Source organism: Sphaerodactylus townsendi, linkage group LG08, assembly GCF_021028975.2.
Source record: "Sphaerodactylus townsendi isolate TG3544 linkage group LG08, MPM_Stown_v2.3, whole genome shotgun sequence".
Taxonomy (NCBI): Eukaryota; Metazoa; Chordata; class Lepidosauria; order Squamata; family Sphaerodactylidae; genus Sphaerodactylus; species Sphaerodactylus townsendi.
The window spans coordinates 65,769,409-65,791,826 of NC_059432.1; the positions used below are offsets into that span (position 1 = coordinate 65,769,409).

At 42.7% G+C, this 22,418-nt stretch overlaps 3 protein-coding genes across 9 annotated transcripts; 1 reads left to right on the forward strand and 2 right to left on the reverse strand.

The window, feature by feature from the left end:
* Positions 1 to 54: 54 nt before the first annotated feature.
* Positions 55 to 2,592, reverse strand: LOC125437636 (V-type proton ATPase subunit e 2). The gene is made up of 4 exons (XM_048505418.1): positions 2,396 to 2,592; positions 1,654 to 1,701; positions 1,051 to 1,196; positions 55 to 750 (listed from the first exon to the last, which is right to left on the reverse strand). The coding sequence occupies exons 1-3, from the start codon at positions 2,497 to 2,499 to the stop codon at positions 1,103 to 1,105; spliced, it is 246 nt and encodes an 81-aa protein (XP_048361375.1). The 5' UTR covers positions 2,500 to 2,592; the 3' UTR covers positions 55 to 750; positions 1,051 to 1,102.
* A 422-nt stretch (positions 2,593 to 3,014) lies between these two features.
* On the reverse strand, positions 3,015 to 11,677 carry LOC125437635 (cytochrome c oxidase assembly protein COX15 homolog). Of its 6 annotated transcripts, XM_048505413.1 has the most exons (10): positions 11,458 to 11,543; positions 8,980 to 9,167; positions 7,697 to 7,819; positions 7,292 to 7,478; positions 6,731 to 6,898; positions 6,003 to 6,084; positions 5,631 to 5,785; positions 5,139 to 5,218; positions 4,362 to 4,475; positions 3,015 to 3,741 (listed from the first exon to the last, which is right to left on the reverse strand). In XM_048505413.1, the coding sequence occupies exons 1-10, from the start codon at positions 11,533 to 11,535 to the stop codon at positions 3,693 to 3,695; spliced, it is 1,224 nt and encodes a 407-aa protein (XP_048361370.1). In that variant the 5' UTR covers positions 11,536 to 11,543; the 3' UTR covers positions 3,015 to 3,692. The 6 variants fall into 6 exon arrangements, with proteins under 6 accessions (XP_048361370.1, XP_048361373.1, XP_048361369.1 ...); XM_048505416.1 differs by lacking the exons at positions 5,139 to 5,218; positions 11,458 to 11,543 and adding an exon at positions 11,637 to 11,677; XM_048505412.1 differs by lacking the exon at positions 5,139 to 5,218.
* Positions 11,678 to 12,862: 1,185 nt separating this feature from the next.
* Positions 12,863 to 18,078, forward strand: LOC125437374 (copper homeostasis protein cutC homolog). 2 transcript variants are annotated; one of them, XM_048504838.1, is made up of 8 exons: positions 12,863 to 13,063; positions 13,537 to 13,596; positions 14,114 to 14,323; positions 14,768 to 14,803; positions 15,081 to 15,214; positions 16,409 to 16,436; positions 17,207 to 17,312; positions 17,662 to 18,078. In XM_048504838.1, exons 1-8 carry the CDS (start codon positions 12,994 to 12,996, stop codon positions 17,771 to 17,773), a joined length of 756 nt encoding a protein of 251 aa, XP_048360795.1. In that variant the 5' UTR covers positions 12,863 to 12,993; the 3' UTR covers positions 17,774 to 18,078. The 2 variants fall into 2 exon arrangements, with proteins under 2 accessions (XP_048360795.1, XP_048360797.1); XM_048504840.1 differs by having other exon boundaries at positions 12,989 to 13,092.
* The last annotated feature ends 4,340 nt before the right edge of the window (positions 18,079 to 22,418 follow it).

Here is a 22,418-nt window from a genome sequence, read left to right on the forward strand (position 1 = left end):
AAGGGCAATTTTACATATGGGGGAAATTATAACTTTCAACAAGGCACAAGGTCACAGGTTCTAAAAATTTTATTTTCACAATATGTGTTTACAGCAGATATACACATAGGTCATAAATTCAGGGGAGGATGAGAACCTGGACAAATACATCTTGGCACAAATGAGGAGGGAATAGGCCTGGTAACATAGCCCCTATTTAACGATAAAGGAAAGAGCTTCAGCTCGTGTTGTGGTGCCAGAACAGGATCACTGGCCAACTTTGTGCTAGTCCATTTCATCTGCAACTTCATAGGGTTGTGAGAATAAATAAAGGAAAGGAGAATCATGTAAGTTCCTTGAAGGGAAGACAGGATAAAATGTACTAGATATGATGACTGAGTCCAGAATTTCCAATGGCAGAATGGAACTTTTCTGCCTCCCAGTGCAGCCTTCTGTGCTACAACTGGAGGACAGGAGACCCTAAAGGATGATATAAGGGGAATCCAATTTCCCCCTATAATCTTTTGCCCAACCAGAATGTTTACTGGATCCAACAATTAATCCCCAGCTGCTGAGGCAGGACTGTAAGTACTGTCAGGTTTTCTGAAAAGCGGAAGGGAAATATTTGAAACAAAATCAATTCAGATTGAGAATTCAGTGATTCTTTTATGTACTTGGTCCTATTGTTGTGGACAGTTTTGGCTGCAAAATTTATTACATTGATACTGGAAGGGAGAAAGGCATGGAGCTGTGTTGAAATCAGATGAGAACCTAGAAAAGAGAGAGACAAAGAGATTCTCACTAAACTGCTGAAAGTCAACCTGTTGCTGCGTCTCAGGCATTCGAAGACCTTCATGGGGTAGAAACTTTTCCTAGAGAACTGCTGAAAGATAGACTATAGTCATGTTTCTTGATCCATTGGTCATCCTTACCAGCTGCCGCAAGCCAGAGCCAAGTAAGAAATCTGACACAGAAGTTTTTGTATAGTGGAAGCAAACTCATTTCTTTCAGACTACAATTTATTATGATAGAGGCATACATGCAGGTGAACTAGTAACTTCATAAACTTACTTGCACTCTTAAGTTGGTACCTGTTGAAGCAGTCTACCTGCAGCACCATGGGTCACTCCCACAGGTAACGCACATACCAGATAGTTTCATTCCTCAGTTGGGGTCCAAACAGTGGGTTGGCTTGTGACAGGATTGCTATAAGCCAACTGCATGTAGAAGACAAAAAAGTAGGAAAGGTAGTGTGCATTAGATCATGATTTCCAATAGTGGAAAACAGGAAGTGGCTAGGATATCCCTTCCTAGCAGAAAGTCTTTAGCTGCCAAAGCTGATTAGAGATCACTTAAGGCTTACTTCAAGGGGCAAAGTTCCAATGCATTATTTATAGGCACACTGTTAAGGGATGCAACCTGCCCTCTCCCCCAGCCCAATTCTTTATCATGTTTTGTCCTGAGACGACATGCATGACTATACTAAAGACTTTAGGAAACAAATAGTGTTAGGGAATCTTGAAAGGGAGTATCAACTTAAGCTTCAAAGATATAAATGCACTAACAAAAAGAGATCCTCATCCAGGAGCAACCGCTTTGAGTCAAAGCATCTGATAATGAAAGCAAAGAAAGTAAAAGGTATCCTGCCAGGCATAACCAGTTATTGATACTCACAAAAGATAACAGCAAATGGCTGTCGTGACCAACATGGTGATAATCACCCTGCAGGGGAAAGTGAAAAATCACAGTTAGCAGGACAGTCTCCAAAGCAGGATTTATTTTAGGTAAAAATGCTTTATATGTGCAAATACTCCCCACTTCCATTTTATGAATCATTAACATTTTAAATGGAAAGTTTAAAGAAATTTAAAAACACTAACAGTAATACAAGAAATATGCAGATTTACAAGCTGACCTTGGGCCAGTCATTCTCCCAACCCAGCCTACTTTACAGGGTTGTTGAAAGAATGCAAAAAAAAAAGAAAGAAAAGGATAGGAGGGCAATATTGTAAACTACTTTGAGCGTCTATTAAAAAGAAAATTAGGGTACACATATTTAAATAAACTCCCCCCCCCCCAAGCACTGACGATGCAAGAGATCCTTAGGGTAGCATGAATTCTGACACATTTAAGAACATTCTGGAATTTTTGATGTTCTTAACCATATTATGGTACGCAGCATGTCGCTCCGTCTGATTCCAGACCTCTTAATGAAATGTAACATACGCAACCATCCGGGTCCTAGAGCAGAGCAGCACACAGAAAGGCTTTGTATGTGGGTCTGGCAAGGGGGCTTTTGGGGTCACCAGTAGGGCCCTAAATCAGCGGTGCGCGATTCTCTCTTCGGCGTCTGAATCAGCGAGCCTGCCAATAGGCCGATCAAGCCGAGAGGCATGCAAGGGGGAAAGAAGCTCACCCGCGGTTGGGCCCTTTCGGCACGAGCCAAGGCCCCGCAAACCCCACGAGCCCCCAAAAGATGGAGAACAGGATGACGGGCAGCGCGAAGCTGTGAGCCGTCATGGCGCCGCCGGGTCGCGCTGAGAAGCTGCCGCAGGTACCGGGGGAAAGATGCTCCCTTGATTGACAGAGCGACGCCAAGCCACCGCCCCTCTAGATCACGTGGGAGTCCGGGCGCTCAGAAGCCCTAGGCGCAGCCCTGATTGGCTTGAGGAGCTGCTCTTCCAACAGTCTTCTCCAATAGGACAAGTTTGCGACCCTGCGCTACTGTTGAGGGGGCGAGCAAAATCAGGCAATGGGGAAGAATAGGGAAGATTTCCCGTCAAATTGGAGAAGGCTGACACCACCCCAACAACAGGCCTACTCTTCTCCCTAGATTTAAGAAAATAGGGTAAGTACTGCCAGTTTAAAGGAAATATGAATATCGGGTTACATTACTGGGATTGTTTTAGCAGCAATTTCCTTTTTATCCTAATGTTGTATTTATAGGTGCTGACAGTAACTGCAGTATTCAATGTTATTAAGACAACTACAAGTGAAGAAAATGTACATTTAATACACATAATACAAATAGGGTATAATGGGAAAACATTTTGTTTTTTATTAAATAAGGAAAATGTGATTATTCAAAAGGGTTAAATGGGACAGTACATCATTTGACATTTCAAACATTTTTTTGAAAAACGTAGTTAAATCACAGCAACTAGAGACTTTTGCTTACGTGGTTCATAAACACAGATTGGCCAGGATATACAACCAGCCTCACCGCACACTGTAATCTCTAACATACCAAGTCCTTGCTTGTTCATCCAAAATCCCAGTTCCACTCTCCAGTAATTTTATACACCTATAATCTCATTCCTCAATAGAGTTCTGAAAATAAATGCTATAGAATGCTCTTGAACTCAGCCCCAGCCAAACAGCACATCAGAGCGTGAGGCACAGTACAGACCAAAATAGAAGCAGTTTATCCCCTGCACACTCTGACCAAATAATTCAGGTACAGCGGTGTATGTTAACCAATTTTTGCAATCAAGTGCTCCAGATCATGATGTCAAATTTCCACTCTGACCAAGCTGAGGACTCCAGGAAGAGGCTCATACAACACATGTAGTGAGGACAGCATCCCCGAGTCCTCAGGCCCAAAGAAATGATCTGGCTGGGAAGGTGCAGCTATTTAGGGATCCTCCTAAGTTCATGAATCAGCCACAGAGCCACACTGAGCAGAATCAAGGACCCTGACTGATGAGTAGCTGCTAAAGAAGTTGGGACATACAGGAGTAGTGTGCTGATACCCAGGGTGACCTGCAGAGGAGAAAAAAGGGCAAGGGTGAGCATGAGCATGAGCAGCAAGGAAGTATACTGGCAATGTAGAAGTATATCTCTAGGTCTGCATAGGATTCCTATTACACAGGAAGAATTATGCCTAGAAATTCCACACCTGCTGGCAAGTTAGATATTCGCTCTATTCATCTGCATCATCACAACTTTACAAATAATAATGGAATGGATGCCCACTCCATTATGGTCTCCGTTCCACTCCCACCACTCCCATTAAAAAAGGGTCTCAGTAGTGTTTCTGTGATAAAATGCTAATAAAGATGCTCTGGCAGCGACCTCTGCCATCTATATTTAAAATCAGAGACAGACAGAAAGCAAAAACATCCCATTGTAGCATTGCACGGTATTTCCCATGATGTAACACCACTGAACTAATTTTTCTTTCCAGTTTTAGGCTCAGAAGGCAGAAAAGAATGTGCTATGGTGGCTGGTTTCAGTTTTAAATGGCAAACAGAAGAGTACTGCTATTAGGTACAAGCTGTTGGAGGAAAGAGGAACTTTGCATTCAACCCCTGAATCAAGGTTGCCATTAGCCTCAAGGAAATGGCAAACAGCATAGCTGCATGAAAGGAGAGAGTCAGTACCTGGAGGTATGCCACAGCCAGTAAAGAAGCCACTGCCAACCTAGTCCTGCTTGGGAGAGGGATCTTCCTAGAAAGCAGGTACAAACCTGTGACAGCCGTGACAGACAAGGTTCCCTAAAGAAAGAACAGAAAAGCACTTGCTGAAAGGATGAGAAGACAGTAACAAGGGAATGGCCCCTACTTTACAGGGCAAGTAGATTCACAAAGCCATGCTTTCAACACTGTAGGAATGATGGTTCAATCTATTATTCCTGCTGGAAACATGTGTTTTTAAAAATAAACATGGGACCCAATCGTTGCCTCATATACCTGGTAGCTATACATATGCTGAACTTTCTCACAGACACTTAAGTCACTGAATCCAGCCCTGACCCCTGCAGCTTCCCAGCTCAAACTGATATCTTCTTTTCCACCCTCCTTTTATGATCTCCAGTATCATTTGCAGGCTTTAGCATTTTTTATTTACTTGATTTTCTATTCTGTCTTGCTTGCTGAGATTCAAGTCAGGTGACACAATAAAAAGCAATGTAACCAAGTAGCATGAAACACCCTATAAATAATGTAATAGGACCAAGATTACAAAAGTTAGAAAAAAAATGCAAAACGAAAAAAGTATCAGATACATCAGAAACAATGCAGAAAATGCATTTACAAAAGTAGAAAACAATGCAGTGAGAGCAGGTTAAAACATACAAGAAGTCTATTTCTTTCATAAACACACATCCTCCTGAATCATTCCATTATATTACACCCCTGTCCCTTTGTAAAAAGTCTTACCTGAATGATTCTGTTCTATGTAATCTGTAGACTGACAGACATCTGGGGAAATTTTTGGCCTCCTTAGGCAAGCCATTCCACTAAATGGGGACATCAACAAAGAACGCAGGTATATGGCCAGCTATCGTACCACCTGCATAATGGCACTCTCAGACTGCTTTTCTCAGATGTGTTCAATGAACCCATAGTCTCCCAAGGATTATGGCTACAGCCATAACATGAAATGCAAAATTTCAGGAAGGAAGTACAGACTGAACCACCAGTGTCACAACATTCAGTGAAGATAGCCTTGCCTGGCTCTGATATTTGAGATCCTTTAGTTGAAGATGGCAGAAACTGAAGAGAAAACCTTAGGCATGCATTTATGTGCTCTGCCCCTGAGCTACAGATGCTTACATCCCACACTCACAACTCCTCCGCCACTTTGTATAAGTCCAATAGGAACACACTCAAGGAAGAGGCAGCTGTTAAGATAAAGCTGAAGATGCTCACCAGGATTCTGTGATCAAACTGCACAGTTGTAGGATTCTCAAAAAAATTCTTCAGACGTGGGGAAAAAGCAAGGAGATCATCAGGGACCCAGTGTTCTCCCATCTTGGGGAAGGAATTATATACAAGTCCAGCATCCAATCCTGCCACAAATGCCCCTATAATTCCAGAGAATGAGGATGATAACCTGGTTACATACAGGTAGTAGAACTAGCCATTGGATTGACATGAATCAAGGAGAAAGTTTAAGCTTCTTCTCCAAGGTTACATAGCCGTTCTTCAAAACACTGACTTGCCTGCAGGAAGAGGGGTTTTAGAGCCAGAAAAGGCCAAACTCTTTGATGGGACTCAAAGCAAAGCAATTAGGAAGGTTACCTGAGATGGCAGTGAGGAAAACAAGGCCTGCTGTTCCATAACTGAACCTCCTCAAGCGTAGAAGTTGGTGGGTTTCAGGTAACTGTCAAAAGACAAGCAATGGGAAGATCAAAGAAATATGTAATAACCTCTTTATATATTCCATGAATAAAACAACCAATTAGTATTCTTTAGGCAAATAAACAAACAGAGCCAGCAGATTCCAAGCCAAAGGCTGGCATTTTTGCTTCACTGTCAGGATTCTAAGGCAGCATCAGTAGCTCTCCCCAATCTTCCTAAGCAAGAATGGTACTGCATAATTTTTCAAAAGCTTATATTCAATTATATGTAACTGCAAATCCAGAAATTCCTACAGAAATAAGTAGGTGTTCTTAGCAGCTATCATGAATGTCACTCGTGCTCTATTCAATCCTGCTGGCAATCCAATACACTACTCAAGTTCACAACTGCAACCTCTAGATGCATTTTCTTCACAGGATCCATAGTGAAAGGGGATCTGGTTGTTTCTTCTGCTGCACCATTCTATAATTTGTGTTAAGAGACTTACTAGAGAAAAAGGGTATCACTAGCACTGGATGAACTGTGGCACCAAAGCTATCTAAAATACTACATGCTAGACTGGAATTTCTGCAGCCCGCATTTCTCTTGCCATATTTCATTAAGCAACAGCCTTCTAAAGAGTGCACTGATGCCGACGACACTCTTCTGTGCCCCATTTCTCAACAAACCTTGTGCAGTGGCAGCAGCAATGAGAGCCCAGTCCAAAGGCTGGAGCAGTAAAGAATAAGTGCAGAGCCCAGATGTGCAGCTAGACGATATTGACTGACCCGAGGGATATCATGACTGTCTGTCTTTTCCTCTAGTCCACTTTTTACCATATACCAACCCAACAGACCCTGTGGAAACAAAGCCCAGAAAAAATTATAGTGAAACAAATCCTGCTCTCCTTGTTAACATTGTGTGCCCGCCCCGCCTGCCACAGCAACACTATTAAAAGCAGAGATCAAGCTCCCTTTCACCAGCTGACTTTTCATTATGTCTTTTCAGGAAAGATGAGAAAGCAGGGGAAGGAATACCACTTCACAAGGCTGACCCACTTGCTCTCATTGCACGACTATGCAAGAACCACTATCTGCTGTATCTGTGAAGCTCTCGCATATCATTGTCTTATCGACTCATCTGCATTAGCTAAGTTCCTTGAGCCTGCAGGAACTCATGCTCTATCCCAGTTACTTTGCACACACCTACAGTCAATGAAGGATTCCAAGGCTGCAGTGATTTTTCCCCACCTGGAAGCAGACTAGCCCACAAAGAGCAAGGACACGGGTTTTCAAGGATCGGTTCAAGTAGCCCTTCCTCCAGAAGTAGGCTGCTGGGATGATGTACGCCAGCCCCACCAGCCTTCCCCACATACGGTGTGAATACTCCATATACCAGATGAATTTGAACTCCGTCAGCGTCATGTCATGGTTCAGGCTATTGGATTGGGAAAAAAGAGTGTTAAGAACCAGCAGCAGCCAGGTAATGCCACCCACTCTCCTCTTTCCACCTAGTGTTCTCTTGCAAGAAAGCATCCAAATGCCATTATCCCCAGTGACTCCGGCTGGAGGAAAGGCCATTTGATGGTGACATCAGATTTTTTTTCCCGTAAGAGAAATCTATTCTCTGGTAATCTTAGTCCAGTTCACACTTACATTTTAAATTCCGGAAACTGCTGGTACTTTTGGAATTCTGCCTCCCACTCTTGCTGTGACTGAGGAGGCTTCATCTCCCGCACTAGGTGCCAGTCAACCATGGAAAGCCCAGACTCTGTCAGCCTGAGAAGGAGAGGCACATCAATAATTCTCTATTGAGGGATGGGTGAAATGTAGTAGTGGTGAGGATATAGAGATACAACAGCAATGCAGAAGGCAAACAGACTCTACCTGTAATCTTCTAATGGTGATGGTAGAAATAAAAACAACACATTTAATTCAGAATTAATCTGAATTAACTGCTTCACCTTAATTTTCAACTTGGAATTCATAATATGGATTAGACATACTACTTAACACATACCAAAACATACAAATTCCAAGTTTAACTACCTTAATCCTGACCAGTTAAAACATATGAAGGGACAACCACTTTCAAAGCCATGTTAACTTTGCACAGCATTTGATATCTGGGTGCACTAGAGGCAAATCCAGCTGGAAGAGAGGTGATGCTTCTGGAATGTTTCTGACAGCAATCCAGATTAGGGAGCAAAACAAATAGGACACACAGCAAGCATAGCCATCAGTCTTTAAAATAAGATATAAAAAGGCATTATACCAGCTTCATTTAGCCCAGAAGATGGACTCTTCTTATTCATGACACAGCTATCTGATCATGTGGATCCATGCTATGGTTACTTCAGAGCTAGACTATTGAAATGCTCTCACAAAGGTCTTGCCAGTTGGTGCAGAAATAAAAGTAAGTAAATATTCCAGACCAGGCGATATGCTGGTATTAGAGTATGCCTATTATTTTTTTATCTAATGTAATCCAAAAAGACTTTACTGTACCATCCAAGGTCTCTGCAATGGATACCCCAAAGGACCTTAGGCTGAGACAGCATGCCTTATTTTCTAACACACTTTCTTCTCGGATGTATATTTGCCATTATCACATCCCCTTCTCAGGCCTTACAATATGAAATTCCTGTCCCTTCAGGACACATGAAAAATAGACCCTTGCTATTTCTTATTAATAATAGAATAGGCATTCAGAAGGCAGAGGGAATTTGTGTCTCTATATTTTGGGATCCACACATTATAACAGACAGGATGGAATGACTCTTCCTCGTAGCATCTTTCAAAACAGTGTACCAGAGAGAAAGAACAGACCACTGCTGAATGCAGAAAGATCTGCTGAACTTGTCAGCTGGAAAATATAGAGTAGGTAAAGAAAATATAGTCAAAGGCTTCCAGAGGAAATGGAGGCTAATTTGCTTCACCTTGTGACACCACCCAGCACCACAGCTCCAGCCACAGTCCCACTGCAAATTAAGAGCCAACGGCCTATGGTCCGATCTCTCACAGCTTTGGGGATAGATGGCACTGCCAATCTTGGATGGGAAGCCACTTCTGACACTGTGCCATGCTGTGTCCGTGCTTGTGGACATCGCCACCACCGAAGACACTGCTGAAAATAAAGAAGAAAACAAGGAGCTGGTTAACAATTAGCCACAATCCACTGAATACAAACCCTCACCTCACTGCATAAACAACTAAAGTGCAAGGAGGTCTGCTTCTCAAACAAGACTGTAGAACCAGAATCATCTGAGAAGCTTCTTTTTTGTAAAATTCTTCTCTTAATAATTCAGAAACTCTGCCTGCAGTGCAGAAGACATTTTTCCAGGGTCCTCAATGTGGTGACATTGGGCACCATGATACCCAACAATACCTTTCTTGACCCCTGCCAAGTGTCCTTAGAAAGTGTTTGGCCTTTTACCCAGCAAATCTCCTGATTGGCAGAGCAGATTTTTTAAACTATTGCTTTGGCAGCAGCTGCCATCACAGCACAAGGATATTCACTATACAACTGAAGGTAAGCTGTGGCAGCTATTTGGTTATTGCATTTCACAATGATCCTTTATCAAGCACAAAAGAGAATGTTAGTCTGTGCAGTAAAAACTGACAGAACTCTTGTAGCACCTTAAAGACAGACTCTTTATTTTAACACAATCTTTCATGGATTAGTGTTGACATAGTTCAATAAGATACAAGGTAAAATAAAAAATTGTTCACCTTTAATGTCACACAAGACTCCTTTTTATTTTCTCCACATTAAAAAACCCTTCCATTATATTAAATATCTAGCACATCAACAGGTTCTAATAGAGGTCATTCCTTACTTAATTTACTTGCAGTTTCAGCAAAGGAACATTTTTAAAGACTCCCTTCATGCATGGACGTAGGTAAGGGGGGGTTCTCGGGTTTGAAACCCCCCCATTCATGTCTGAAGCTCCGCCCCTCCATTTGTGGGTTTTAAAAACATTTTAGTACTTTTTCAGTTTTTGGCCTGCAGGGGGTGCATTGTTTGGGCTAACGCAGGGGTAGGGAACCTGCGGCTCTCCAGATGTTCAGGAACTACAATTCCCATCAGCCTCTGTCAGCATGGCCAATTGGCCATGCTGGTAGGGGCTGATGGGAATTGTAGGTTCCTGAGCCTGGCTGGGATTCCTGACTAGCAGCACCAAACTTTCAGGGATTGTTTGGGGACTCTCCTGATGATACTACCTGGGTTTGGTGAGGTTTGGTTCAGGGGTCCAAAGTTATGGACTCCCAAAGGGGTGCCCCATCCTCCATTGTTTTCAATGGGAGCTAATAGAACATGGGGGCCACACCTTTGAGGGTTCATAACTTTGGACCCCTAATAAACTTCACCAAACCTGAGATATTATCGGGAGAGTCTCTTATCAATACCACCTAAGTTTTTTAGGAAGCTTGGTCCAGGGGTCGAAAGCTATGGACTCCCAAAGGGGTGCTCTCATCCCCCATTGTTTCCAATGGGGAGCTAATAGGAGATGGGGCTACACCTTTGAGGGTCCATAACTTTGGGACCCTGAACCTAAACTTCACCAAACCTGGGTGGTATCATTAGGAGAGAGTCTCCTAAAAATACCCTGAAAGTTTGGTGCTTATAGCTTAACAATTGCGCCCCTGACAGCAGGCACACAAATTTCCCCAGATTCTCCTTTTAAATCCACCCCTTTAAAGGGAGAATCTGAGGTCCTCAGTTTAGAAGAAGATGAAGAGTTTGGATTTATATCCCCTTTCTCTCCTGTAGGAGACTCCAAAGGGGCTTACAATCTCCTTGCCCTTGCCCCCTCACAACAAGGTGGGTGGGGCTGGAGAGCTCAGAAAATCTGTGACTAGCCCAAGGTCACCCAGCTGGCGTGTGTGGGGAGTGCACAGGCTAATCTGAATTCCCCAGATAAGCCTCCACAGCTCAAGTGGCAGAGCAGGGGAATCAAACCTGGTTCCTCCAGATTGGAATGCACCTGCTCTTAACCACTACACCACATTGAAAGTGATGCTGTTTCAGGGTGGGGGATAATCCACCCCAAAACAGCATCACTTTCAACGTTGTTTAACTAGGGACCCCAGATTCTCCCTTTAAGGTGGATTTAAAAGGAGAATTTGGGCTCTCTAGTTTAAACACCATTGAAAGTGATGCTGTTTGAGGGTGTGGATTCAACATCATCAGCGCTAGGCCAGGGGCGGGGCTTGGGGAGGCGTGGCCATGCCCTGGGCAGGCGGGGTGTGCCCCAACCTCCCCCCCCATAAAAAAAAAAATCTATACCTACGTCCCTGCCTTCATGCCATTTGAATAAGCACAGCCTGTTCGGCCACCACCTCCTCTCCATTTGTAGACCAAGGCCTCCCCAGTCGAGGAATTATTTCACTACCACGGAATCCTCTGAAGATACCTGGCTAGGAGAAGGCTCCTCCTCTACGAGGAGCCTAATACAACCAGAATCCTGCCAAGTAAAAGCTCGCAGCAGCATCACTTCCAAATACAACCCGGACGTAGTTTGTTTCTGTCATCAGATTTGTTACAACTACTTCCGGAATACAAGACACCAACACCAGTCCATGTTCATGATACCATGTGACATGTAGGAGGAGCCTTGTTTTCTCTCGCGCTCAGCAGGGCAGGTAGGAACGGAGGGGCGTGGCTTCTCCTCAGGGCGCGCTTGACAGAACTGTCAATACCGACGTCGCCTCCAGAGTCCCATCAAGGCGGACGCGTGATGAAGAAGAGGACAGGAAGCGGGGGGGGCCGGAGGGTGGGTCGCGGGTGAGTGGGCGGGGACTCGACCGGAAACCGAGTTCAGAAGGGAAACAGAATCCTAAGGGCGGGGTCAAGAGCGGAAGTCATGGGTGCCTGTTGTATTGCACAGTGTGGCTTGTATTGATTTTCATGAGGGCACGTGGGCAATCAGGCGCACCCTCTGGGATCACCCAGCATGTTCCGCAGGCTCAAATTGCCTTTGTTTAGGAATTATCTTTGCGATCAGAATATCTTACGTTCGTATTCTCTTCTCTGAAGTCGTAAATTCCAGGAAAAAAGCCTGCCGTTTGGTTTTGCTTAATCCATCCGGTGGCTCTCTTCCTCTTCTAAAAGCTGTAATGTTTAGTCAGTGCAGTTTAATTGCTTAAAACCATAAAAAGAAATTAACGATGATACTAAGTGTAAATTTGTATTTATTGAACAAAGACGTTCTATGCCCTTGTCCTAGAAAGGCGGTATGCGTGCCCAAGATTGCCAGAAAAGAGCCACTGTGTGGATGGTTAGAATATCAGACCCAGAAGGACTCTTGTTTCGAATTCCTGCTCAGTCCTGGTGGTTAATGAGTGACCTTGGGTCAGTGATTTTTTTCACAGTATAATTACCTCACAACTACCCCAAGCTTCAACTGTGTGATTCTATGTTTCTAAATGATTCCTATACAATTCATTAAGGTTAAAATGCAGAAGTTTGAGTTGAATGGACAGTATTTTAAATACACATGTAGGAAACTATTAAACTCACACTTCATCAGGATGACTAATTTGCATCTGCTCACTTTGTATGCCCAGAGGGCTGAAGAAAGGGAATTTAGGATAACAACTTTACACACACCTTTCATGAAAGGCTCTGTGATGTCAGAATGCCTTTTGTAACTGATCCTTCTGTTATCGGGTCTCTAGAATTGCTCTGCACTAGCCAAAGTTGTTTCTGAATCCACTTTTTTGCTCATTTCTGTAAAGATTGTGGTTGGTGACTTGTAAAAGCTAGCATGTTACACTTTGTCAACCTGTTGCTGTTTAGCCACTCCTGAACATCTCAAGATGAAAGGATCCAACTAAATACTTCAGTATAATGGAACTTTAGAGAGCATGCTTCTCAGCACCTGTTTTTCTGTTTTGTCACAGCAGAGCTGGATTTCCCCATAATATTTTACTGTATTTCTCTTCTAGGAATGGCCAATGGCTTTCTCATGGAAGTATGCGTTGATTCAGTGGAGTCTGCCGTAAATGCAGAAAGGGGAGGTAATGCTACAAAAAGACTGCAAAGGAAGGTGTGAGTCACCCTGTGAATAGCATAAAAAATCTCCACAGCTCCGATCTAGAATAGTGACACAATGCGATTGTAATCCATGGGCTTAGAAGGATTACTTGGACGGTGCTTGGACTGTGAATCACTAGTTTTAGTTATGGAGTGTGCTTGTAGCAGAGGGATCCCTTGCAGTATTTGTGTGTGTGTGTGTGTTTTATGGTGGAGACTTTCTGTTTAGTTCACTGAATGTATTCCAGGAGCAAAACTCTGCTTATAGAATATAGGCTAAAATCAGATTATTTATTCTTAATGATCTTCATCTACCTATGTGAGATGGAAGTAGCCAAATATTTTCCCTAAATAAAAACTTGAGAGAGACCTTTTGTTTAGTTTCCTGTTGTCTTCTTCAGATGTGAAATCTGTGAGCCCAGTAGAAGTTGTACTTCAGCTTGTGCTCTTGCTGCAGGTGCTGGCCGCCTTGAATTGTGTGCTAATCTGATGGAAGGAGGAACTACACCTAGTATTGGTGAGTTGGTACCTGCAAGCTAAGATGCAACTCTCCAGCTTTCTGTATTGTGTATCTGTTTGAAGCCGCCAAGCATTAAGGACTGGTTCTGATAGGAGCATCGTAAACTGGACCATCTGTCCTCCAGGCTCTTTGTTCATGAAAGAGGGAGGAAGTAGCTAATGTTTGTTCATCTATTTATTAAAATGAATTTCACCATTCACAAGCCTCTAAAACAATAGTGGTGTTCTGCATACTCTTGTAGTAAAACCATTGTTTTTTTTCATTGGCATCTTCTGGGCTTATGACAAGGCCAGCTGTAGTTATGTCATTATTCCCCTTCAGCAGCCTTATCACTTCCTTTGTTCCAAGAAGACGTTTTCTTTTCTCCATTGTAGCTGCAAGATTCAGTGCTGAGAGTTTTACTCTCCCACAGATTGGTGGGCCTGCGTCACACTGCAGAGTTCTAGTTTTTGCTTTCTATTTACTGGAATAGCTAGCTGTTCATGCTCTGAACTGAATCCATTTTTGCCTACAGGTCTTTTGCAAGTAGTGAAGCAGTGTATAAGGGTGCCTGTATTTGTGATGATCCGTCCTCGAGGGGGGGATTTCCTCTATTCTGACCGGGAAGTGGAAGTGATGAAGGCTGACATTCGACTGGCCAAGCAATATGGGGCTGATGGGCTGGTATTTGGAGCCTTGACGGAAGATGGGCGTGTGGACACAGAGCTCTGCACAGCACTGTTGGGTGAGTGGTTGAATGGGAGAAACTAAATCAGATTGCCTGCTAGTACTGCCTTTGTTTGTTTGTTTATATATTTGCTTTCCATTTCAAAATCTGCTTAGTGTGACTCACAGATAAAGTGAAAAAACAAAACCCCACAACGGGTCTACATTATAAATACATTTAAAGTTCAGAAGCATTGAAACAATAAAAGTTTTAACCCTTGTTTTAAAAAGAACAAAGAGACCAAGAATTTTAAAGCCATTTTGAAATAAAATGGTATTTGACTGCCAGCAAAAGGCCTGCAATGAGGAATGATACTGTTTGCTCTCACTGAAGTGTTTGGGGTGGGGCCTTTGTTAGAAGGGCCAGTTTTAGAAGGGTTGTCTTTGACTCCCCTGCTTGGATGGGAAAGATTCTCACTGGACAAATATCCACTAACCACTTGGGAATCGATTCTTTTTGCAGCTGTTTCTCGCCCCCTGCCGGTCACCTTTCATAGAGGTGAGTTTCTGGGGTTTGGAATGGGGAAGGGAAAATAACAATGTGGATTGCTGTCTTGTGGACTAATGGCACAGGTATGATGGCTATGTCTGCTGGGGCTATGAGAATGAAATCTGAGTATGCATATATAAGTGATGCTTACCATGGATGTGGCATTTTCTATAGACTAAACAGCAGGGTTTTGCAATAAGATTTGGATTTTCAACATGTGGCTGATGTCTACATCTTGGAGTTTGCTTTTGCCAGTACAAACTGACATGCTCCATTTTCCTTACAGCTTTTGACATGGTCTATGATCCACTAGCAGCATTAGAGACATTGATATCAGTGGGGTTCGAACGAGTGTTGACCAGTGGCTGTGACAGCTCAGCCCTGGAGGGGCTGCCTTTATTAAAGAGGCTGATGGATCAGGTGAAGTGTAATTTCTCCCAGCTTAGTAACTATGTTGATACCTTTTGCTTGCTTTCGTGCAGACTGTTATCTCAAGAATTATGAAGCAAAGTATAAGAGTAAAGGAATACCAACGCTGTGGGCTTCAGGTGTTCATGTTCCTTTTTTTGTTCATACTAGAAAATTAAAATAATAAAAATAGAATAGCAAATACTAAACATGTTTGCTTTCAGAATATGTATTTAAATATCATAGGGAAATAATACATATAGATTGCCATTTTTCCTTGTTCTCAAAATGCTGAGGTGCAACATTTACTTATTTAATTAATTCATTTGCAGCCCACTTCTTCAGCCAATAGGGATCCCAAACAGCTTACATCATTCTCCTCTACTGTATTTTATCCTTACAACAACCCTATGAGATAGGTTAGGCTGACAGTATAACTGGCCTAAGATCATCCAGCAAGCTTCCAAGACATGAGCGGTGATTTGAACCCAGGTCCCTAAATACTAGCCCAAAACTCTTAACCACCATACCACACTGGCTGTACCCAGTACTGCCTAGCTCAGTGGTGGCGAACCTTTGGCACTCCAGATGTTATGGACTACAATTCCCATCAGCCCCTGCCAGCATGGCCAATTGACCATGCTGGCAGGGGCTGATGGGAATTGTAGTTCATAACATCCGGAGTGCCAAAGGTTCGCCACCACGGACCTAGCTTAATTAAGGTTATAGCCCTGAGCACAGTTACTTGGGACTTACTGTTGAGTATCATACAGAGCATTATGCTGCAAGACTGCAATTCATCCTGCACAAGTTGCACATAAAAGGCCTTAACGTTTCCACACTTTAAAAAAAATCCATCCTGCTGAAGAGTTCTGAAGAACTTAAAAGCTTTGTGATATTTTCATTGGCCCTAATAAAAGATATTAAACCACTTTTGTTTTTTTGGATTTTTCTGTGGCCCAGCACTGCTGTCTTTGATTTGTTCACATAATACCAGTGTCACAGAGAAGTAGATTTATGCTATCCTAAAGGAGGTACGATTGCATACTCCTACTTAATTTACTTTCAAAAAATGCCCACCATTTAACATAAAAACATAAGGATTTTCAAATATACTGGATTTCCATTGTTGCCTGGTCTTGGCCCTTATGTGTTTGTGTTCCGTTACAAGCAATGCCACTAAACCCCTATCCTCTTCCTTTTCAGGCCAAAGGCAGAATTGTTATTGTGCCAGGTAAGACTTTGCTTGCAAGGGTATATATATGTATTAATAGTTGGAATAGGCTGAAGCTGAAACACTTCCTCAGGAAGTGAAAAGTCTCATGGCAGTGGGACAAGGTTGTTTTTTGCAATTTGGATGAGACAAGCCGCTGGAGATGTATAATTGTCATCTGTTTATTTACAAATACAAAAACAAATCAGAGGAGAAATATAGTGTCACTTCTGCAACAGACAGCACAACTGTTGAGTCTACATGAGATTTCAATGGCAAGTGTTTGGGTCCTCAGCCCAAAGCCAATTCTAATAAAAACTCATAGTTCTGAACTCTATCTGAACAGCTTCTATCTATCTCCCTGCTCTTACTTCTGTTGCTAATGGGAGTCCCTTTTTGAGGGTAGGGAGTAGGAGAGAATTTCTTACCATCAAGTAATATTAATATTCCCTTGTCAAGTCAATGGCTACCCATAAGTTTTATAGACAACCTTAACAATTAACCAATTTATGTTAAGTAAGGCAGCCAGACTGATCAATATAATGCCTGCATGTACTAGCTTCTGTAGTGTAAATGTCCTCCTTTCGAGGAAACACAAGATTCAGAGGGCCTAGCTCCTGAACAGCTGCGATAGCAGCATCCATTCACGTTGAAGTCTGATGTGTTTTCTGAATAAACCTCAGGTTCGGAACAAGGGAGTTATCTTGTATTCTAAGTTGTTGGGAACCTGGCTCCTTCTGGAACTAACTGGACATCAGATTTGTGACTGTGCAATATATTCTCTCCACCAGGGGGAGGCATAACAGAGAGAAACCTGCAGAGAATCTTGGAGGGCTCTGGTGCATCTGAGTTTCACTGCTCAGCTCGCTCAGCTAGTGACTCTGGCATGAAGTTCAGGTAACTGAACAAGATTTTCCCTTGATCTGCTGAAGGGTCCATGCTTTGTGGACCTTTTTCAGTTCCACTGGTTGGAATAGTGATCTGGCTAAGAACATGAGAAGAACTGAAACCTGACAAGCAAACTTACCCTGGAGCTAGAGTCTGACTCTTATGTATTAGGAGCAAGCATCTACCTGTAGTGTCTGGCTTCAGATGCTGTGGATGAGGAAGCCCCCAGAGGATAGCATTTAGTATGCCTGACAATTTTTCTATCTGAAAGCAGATTGTGTCCTAGTAGATTCTGTATAGTGACCCAAAGGAGAAAGAACAGCAGGTTTCTGATAGCCCTTTGTTGGTTTTCTTTCAGGAATCCCAGTGTAACCATGGGAGGCTACCTCTCTGCATCTGAATATTCCATCAAGGTGGCAGATGTGGCCAAAGTGAGGACCCTGAATGCAATTGCAAAGAACACCCTGTAGAAAAAGAGTGCAGTGTATAGATAGGAAGGCCCAGAATCCTGGAATCAGCTCAGGCCTTAGATGTAGACATTTCAACATCATCCCAGACAGCGCTTAAAGGACATGGATCAACCAAATGAAGAAGCCCGTGGTGGTTGTTTTGCACTTCCTACTCTGGCCCCACATAGTCTTTTCTTTTGATGTTGTCATGGTGTGATCTGTGGGGAGCAGCTTCTGGGGAGGGATGGGGCTTAGTTAAAGGGGCACAACATTGGGAAGCCCTCCCTATGATTGTCACTCCTCAAATAAACCCTGAAGCCACTTTATGTCAGTGTGGGTCTTTTTCGCATAGAGGCCATGATGAGCCTTTGAAGAGCTCCAGAAGAAATTGTGCCAGAGCTGCACACAGCCTTGGAGGCCTCCTGGTTAGTGCTTATTCTAGATCAGGGATGGGCAACTGTTTCAGCCACAGAGCCAGAACCCTGCCATCATCTATCTGCCTGTGAAGATGCTGGTTTGTGGGGAAAGGGGGAAGGGCTAGGAAGAGGGTTGTACTGGGCAAGGCACACTGTAGGCAAGCTGAGCCCTATCAACACAACCAGAAACTTAGGAACTGGTAGTGAGCAGAGAACAAGTGCTGTGTGCTCAGCAAAATAATATAGTATGCTGCTTCCTGGCCTGTGTGTCAGGGGTTGCCTTTCCCTCTTCTAGAGAGGCAGCAGGAATGAATGTGTTAGATGTGCCAGGCCTCTGGCTGCCTGGCTCGCTTTGTCTGAGATGGAAGTCCCTGACTGCTATGGAGTATATGAGTATACCAGACACCAACTTAAGGAGTTTTGCAAGGTTTAAAAAGAATGTGAGAGAATAACAATTGAAAGAGCGCACCGTGCACTCCTTCCGCCTGACTCCAGAATTTGGTTAGCTAAGAGCATCATCAGATAGTCTCTGGTAATAGTTTCTGTAACTCAGAAAGCAGTCAGGAGGGTTTCATAGAAGTGTGATTATGTGTACTACCAGAGCAATATTTTTTTTGTTTGCCTTTCATGGTATCTGGCCCTACTTTGCAAGAACCATAGGTAGCTGAGGACCATTTCACAGGTATGTTCTACAAGAGTAATTTGAAGAAGAAAGGAAAGTCAAATAACTTCAGGGCAAAACATTGGTATTTTTCATCTGTCTTGCATGCATTCAGGAAAACTGGAGGCATATATTGGATTGGTTAAGTAACCAGGATGTGGTTTCATTGGATTATTTGAAAGGTCAACTCAAAACACCGTTCTGGCAAATGAGAGACGTAAGCAGATGACCAAACTTTCACAAAGAAGAAAAATCGTAGTAATGGGAGATTTTATTTATCCAAGACCACCAGGTCCAACAATTTCCTCACTTGCCTTGCAGACAATTCCATGGTCCAGAAGGTAGACAAGGCAACAAGGGGATTGGCTATTTTAAGATCTGCTCCTAACCAACAATAACCTGATTAATGGAATGGAAGTGGTAGAGTCCTTAGGTGGGAGTGACCATGTTCTCCTGGAGTTCGTTATACAATAGAAAGGGGATGCCAAGTCTAGTCGGACATCCATTCTAGACTTCAAGAAAGCTGATTTCAGTAAACTTAAGAAACTACTGGGTGTGATCCCATGGTTAAGAATACTAAAAGTGAAGGGAGTACAAGATGGATGGGAGTTTCTTAAAAATGAGATCTTGAAGGCACAATTTCAAACAGTTACAATGAGGAGAAAAAATGGGAGATGTCTAGAGAAACCAGGATGGATGTCTTAAAGAACTCACAAGTGAGCTGAGATATAGAAGGGACATACAAGAAATGGAAAAGGGGAAATTACTAAAGAGGAATTCAAACCAATAGCCCAGACGTGTAGGGAGAAAGTCAGAAAAGCTAGAGCTCATAGTAAGCTCAGACTTGCAAGATATGTTAAAAACCATAAAAAGGTATTTATTTGGTTATGTCCGTAACAAAAGGAAGAAAAAGGATATGATAGGGTCACTGCGTGGAAAAGATGGAGAAATTCTAAAGGGACAGAGTAAAGGCAGAACTCAACACCTTCTTTGCCTTGTCCCCCACCCCTTTAAAAAAACCCCAACAGTATTCAACTGGGGGGAAATGGATCAGAAGATACAGTAGGGGCAATTCAGCACAGAATAAATAAAGAGCTAGTACAGGAATACCTGGATATTTTAAATGAATTCAAATCTCCAGGGCCTGATGAACTACACCCCAGGGTATTTAAAGAACTGGCAGAAGTAATCTTAGAGCCTCTTGCTATAATCTTTGAGAACTGGAGAACAGGGGAGGTCCCAGTGGACTGGAGGAGAGCTAATGTTGCCATCTTCAAAAGGGGAAAAAAGAGGACCCAAATAACTACCATCCAGTCAGCCTGACATCAATACCAGGAAAGATTCTAGAGCAGATAGTTAAGGAGAGTGTCTGTTAGCACTTGGAAGGGAATAATGTGATCACTGAAAATCAACATGGGTTTCTCAAAAACAAGTCATGCCAGACTAATTTTATCTTTTTTTGATAGAGTGACAAAGTTGGTAGATGAAGGGAATGCTGTGAACGTAGCATACCTTGATTTTAGTAAGGCCTTTGACAAGGTGCCCCATTATATTCTTGCAAGTTAGCTGGAAAGATGTGGGCTAGACAATGCAACTGTTAGATGGATATGTAATTGGTTGACTGGCCAAACACCAAGAGTGCTCATCAATGGCTCACTTTCATCCTGGAGAGAAGTGAGTAGTGGAGTTCCACAGGGTTCTGTCCTGGGCCCAGTGCTATTCAGTATTTTTATCAATGACTTGGATAATGAAATAGAGGGCATGTAAATCAAATTTGTAGATGATACCAAATTATGAGGGGTAGCTAATACCCTGGAGGACAGGGGCAGGATTCAAAATTATCTGTACAGATTAGAGAGTTGGGCCAAAATGAACAAAATGAATTTCAGCAGAAATAAATGTAAGATTCTTCACTTGGGCAGAAAAAATGAAATGCACAGATATAGGATGGGTGACACCTGGCTTGACAACACTAGTTGTGAAAGGGATTTGGGAGTTTTAGTAGACCACAAACTGAACATGAGTCAGCAGTGTGATATGGCAGCCAAGAAATCCAATGCAATTCTGGGATGCATCAATAAGAGTACAGTGTCAAGATCGAGGGAAGTAATTGTACCACTCCACTCTGCATTGGTCAGACCTCACCTAGAGTACTGTGTTCAGTTTTGGGCACCGCAACTTAAGAAGGATATTGACAAGCTGGAATGTGTCCGGAGGAAGGCAACCAAAATGGTAAAAGATCTGGAATCCATGTGCTACGAAGAGAGATTTAGGGAGCTGAGGATGTTTAGCCTGGAGAAGCAAAGGTTAAGGGGGGACATGATAGCTATGTTTAAATATTTGAAGGGATGTCATGTTGAAGAGGGAGCAAGCTTGTTTTCTGCTGCCCCAGAGGCTAGGACACAGAATAATGGTTTCAAGATGCAAGAAAAGAGATTCCACCTAAACATTAGGAAGAACTTTCAGACTGTCAGGGCTGTTCAACAGTGGAATTAATTGCTTTGGAGAGTGGTGGAGTCTTTTTCTTTGGAGGTTTTTAAACAGAATGGATGATCATATGTCAGGAGTGCTTTGATTGTGTCTTGGTGGCCCTTGTGGTCTCTTCCAACGCTATGATTCTATAAGCAGTGAAGGCAGTGCAACTGGATCTCACTGCAAAATTGAACTGGGAGGTTAATTTGCTGTTTATTCTGGAAACATTCCCTTAATTCTCTTCAGCATTCTAAGAGGAGGTGTTTGCTACTGCCCCATAGTGCGGTGGGGAGCAACTAATATACTGTTGTACATTGATTAGTCAATAATTAACAGCAAAGGGTAGAAACTGGCTGTTTGATGGACATTGGACTCTTGTTTGGATCAAATCACAACTTGTGCTGGATTTATTGATTGTATAAGGAATGAGACAGCAGAATCTCTCTGGACTCTGTTCAGTCTCTCTGTCCAGCTTATTCCAGTGGCTGTGTTTGTGTGTGGGGGGGTTGGGGAGGACAACAATACTACTGCTGACTAGGAGGGATTAGTTGGTGAAAGGTTGACAGCATGTTTGGTCTTTAATCTTGGAAAGTTGTTCCTAGTGTTCCCTTATATTTTCAGCTTTAAATGGAACTTTTTTGTAATTCAGTCCACCTCAGTTGAAATATAGAGATCCTATGTAGCTTCAGTCTATGAGACTGGATTCTGTGTAATTAAAGGAGCTGTGTTATAAATATGATTTCCTGGAATAGATCAGAATTCTACATAGCTGTGTAGCGGCTTCTCACTTAGCAGCTGCATAGTTTCAGAAATCTTTTGCACAGGCAAAAAAGATACAGGAGAGCAAGAACCAGGATAGGCCAATCTTAGAATGCATAGGAGAAAAAGTTTTGTAAATAATCTGGAACAGGAAAGGGGGCAGATTGACCATCTTGGCTGGGGTAGGGACTGTCTTTCCAGACAACAGATACATCACATAAGTGGATTCTTTAACTTAGTTTTATTTGAAGTAATTAAATGGCATCATTAAGCGAATTCTCCAACCTTGAAGACACATAAAGCTTATCAAAGTATTACAGCACTGTGATAATAAAAGGAACTTAGTTACATATCAGAT

Coding starts and splice junctions, on each gene's coding strand:
- LOC125437636 (XM_048505418.1), bottom strand. CDS start 2,499: ATGACGGCTCACAGCTTCGCGCTGCCCGTCATCCTGTTCTCCATCTTT. Junction 1,702..2,395: donor CCGAAAGGGCCCAACCGCGG/GTGAGCTTCTTT, acceptor TTTCCCCTGCAG/GGTGATTATCACCATGTTGG. Junction 1,197..1,653: donor GCCATTTGCTGTTATCTTTT/GTGAGTATCAAT, acceptor TTCTACATGCAG/TTGGCTTATAGCAATCCTGT.
- LOC125437635 (XM_048505412.1), bottom strand. CDS start 11,535: ATGCTGCTGCGAGCTTTTACTTGGCAGGATTCTGGTTGTATTAGGCTC. Junction 7,479..7,696: donor CAGTTTCCGGAATTTAAAAT/GTAAGTGTGAAC, acceptor CCAATCCAATAG/CCTGAACCATGACATGACGC. Junction 6,899..7,291: donor GTGGGCTAGTCTGCTTCCAG/GTGGGGAAAAAT, acceptor TTGTTTCCACAG/GGTCTGTTGGGTTGGTATAT.
- LOC125437374 (XM_048504838.1), top strand. CDS start 12,994: ATGGCCAATGGCTTTCTCATGGAAGTATGCGTTGATTCAGTGGAGTCT. Junction 14,804..15,080: donor GCCGGTCACCTTTCATAGAG/GTGAGTTTCTGG, acceptor TTTTCCTTACAG/CTTTTGACATGGTCTATGAT. Junction 17,313..17,661: donor GACTCTGGCATGAAGTTCAG/GTAACTGAACAA, acceptor GTTTTCTTTCAG/GAATCCCAGTGTAACCATGG.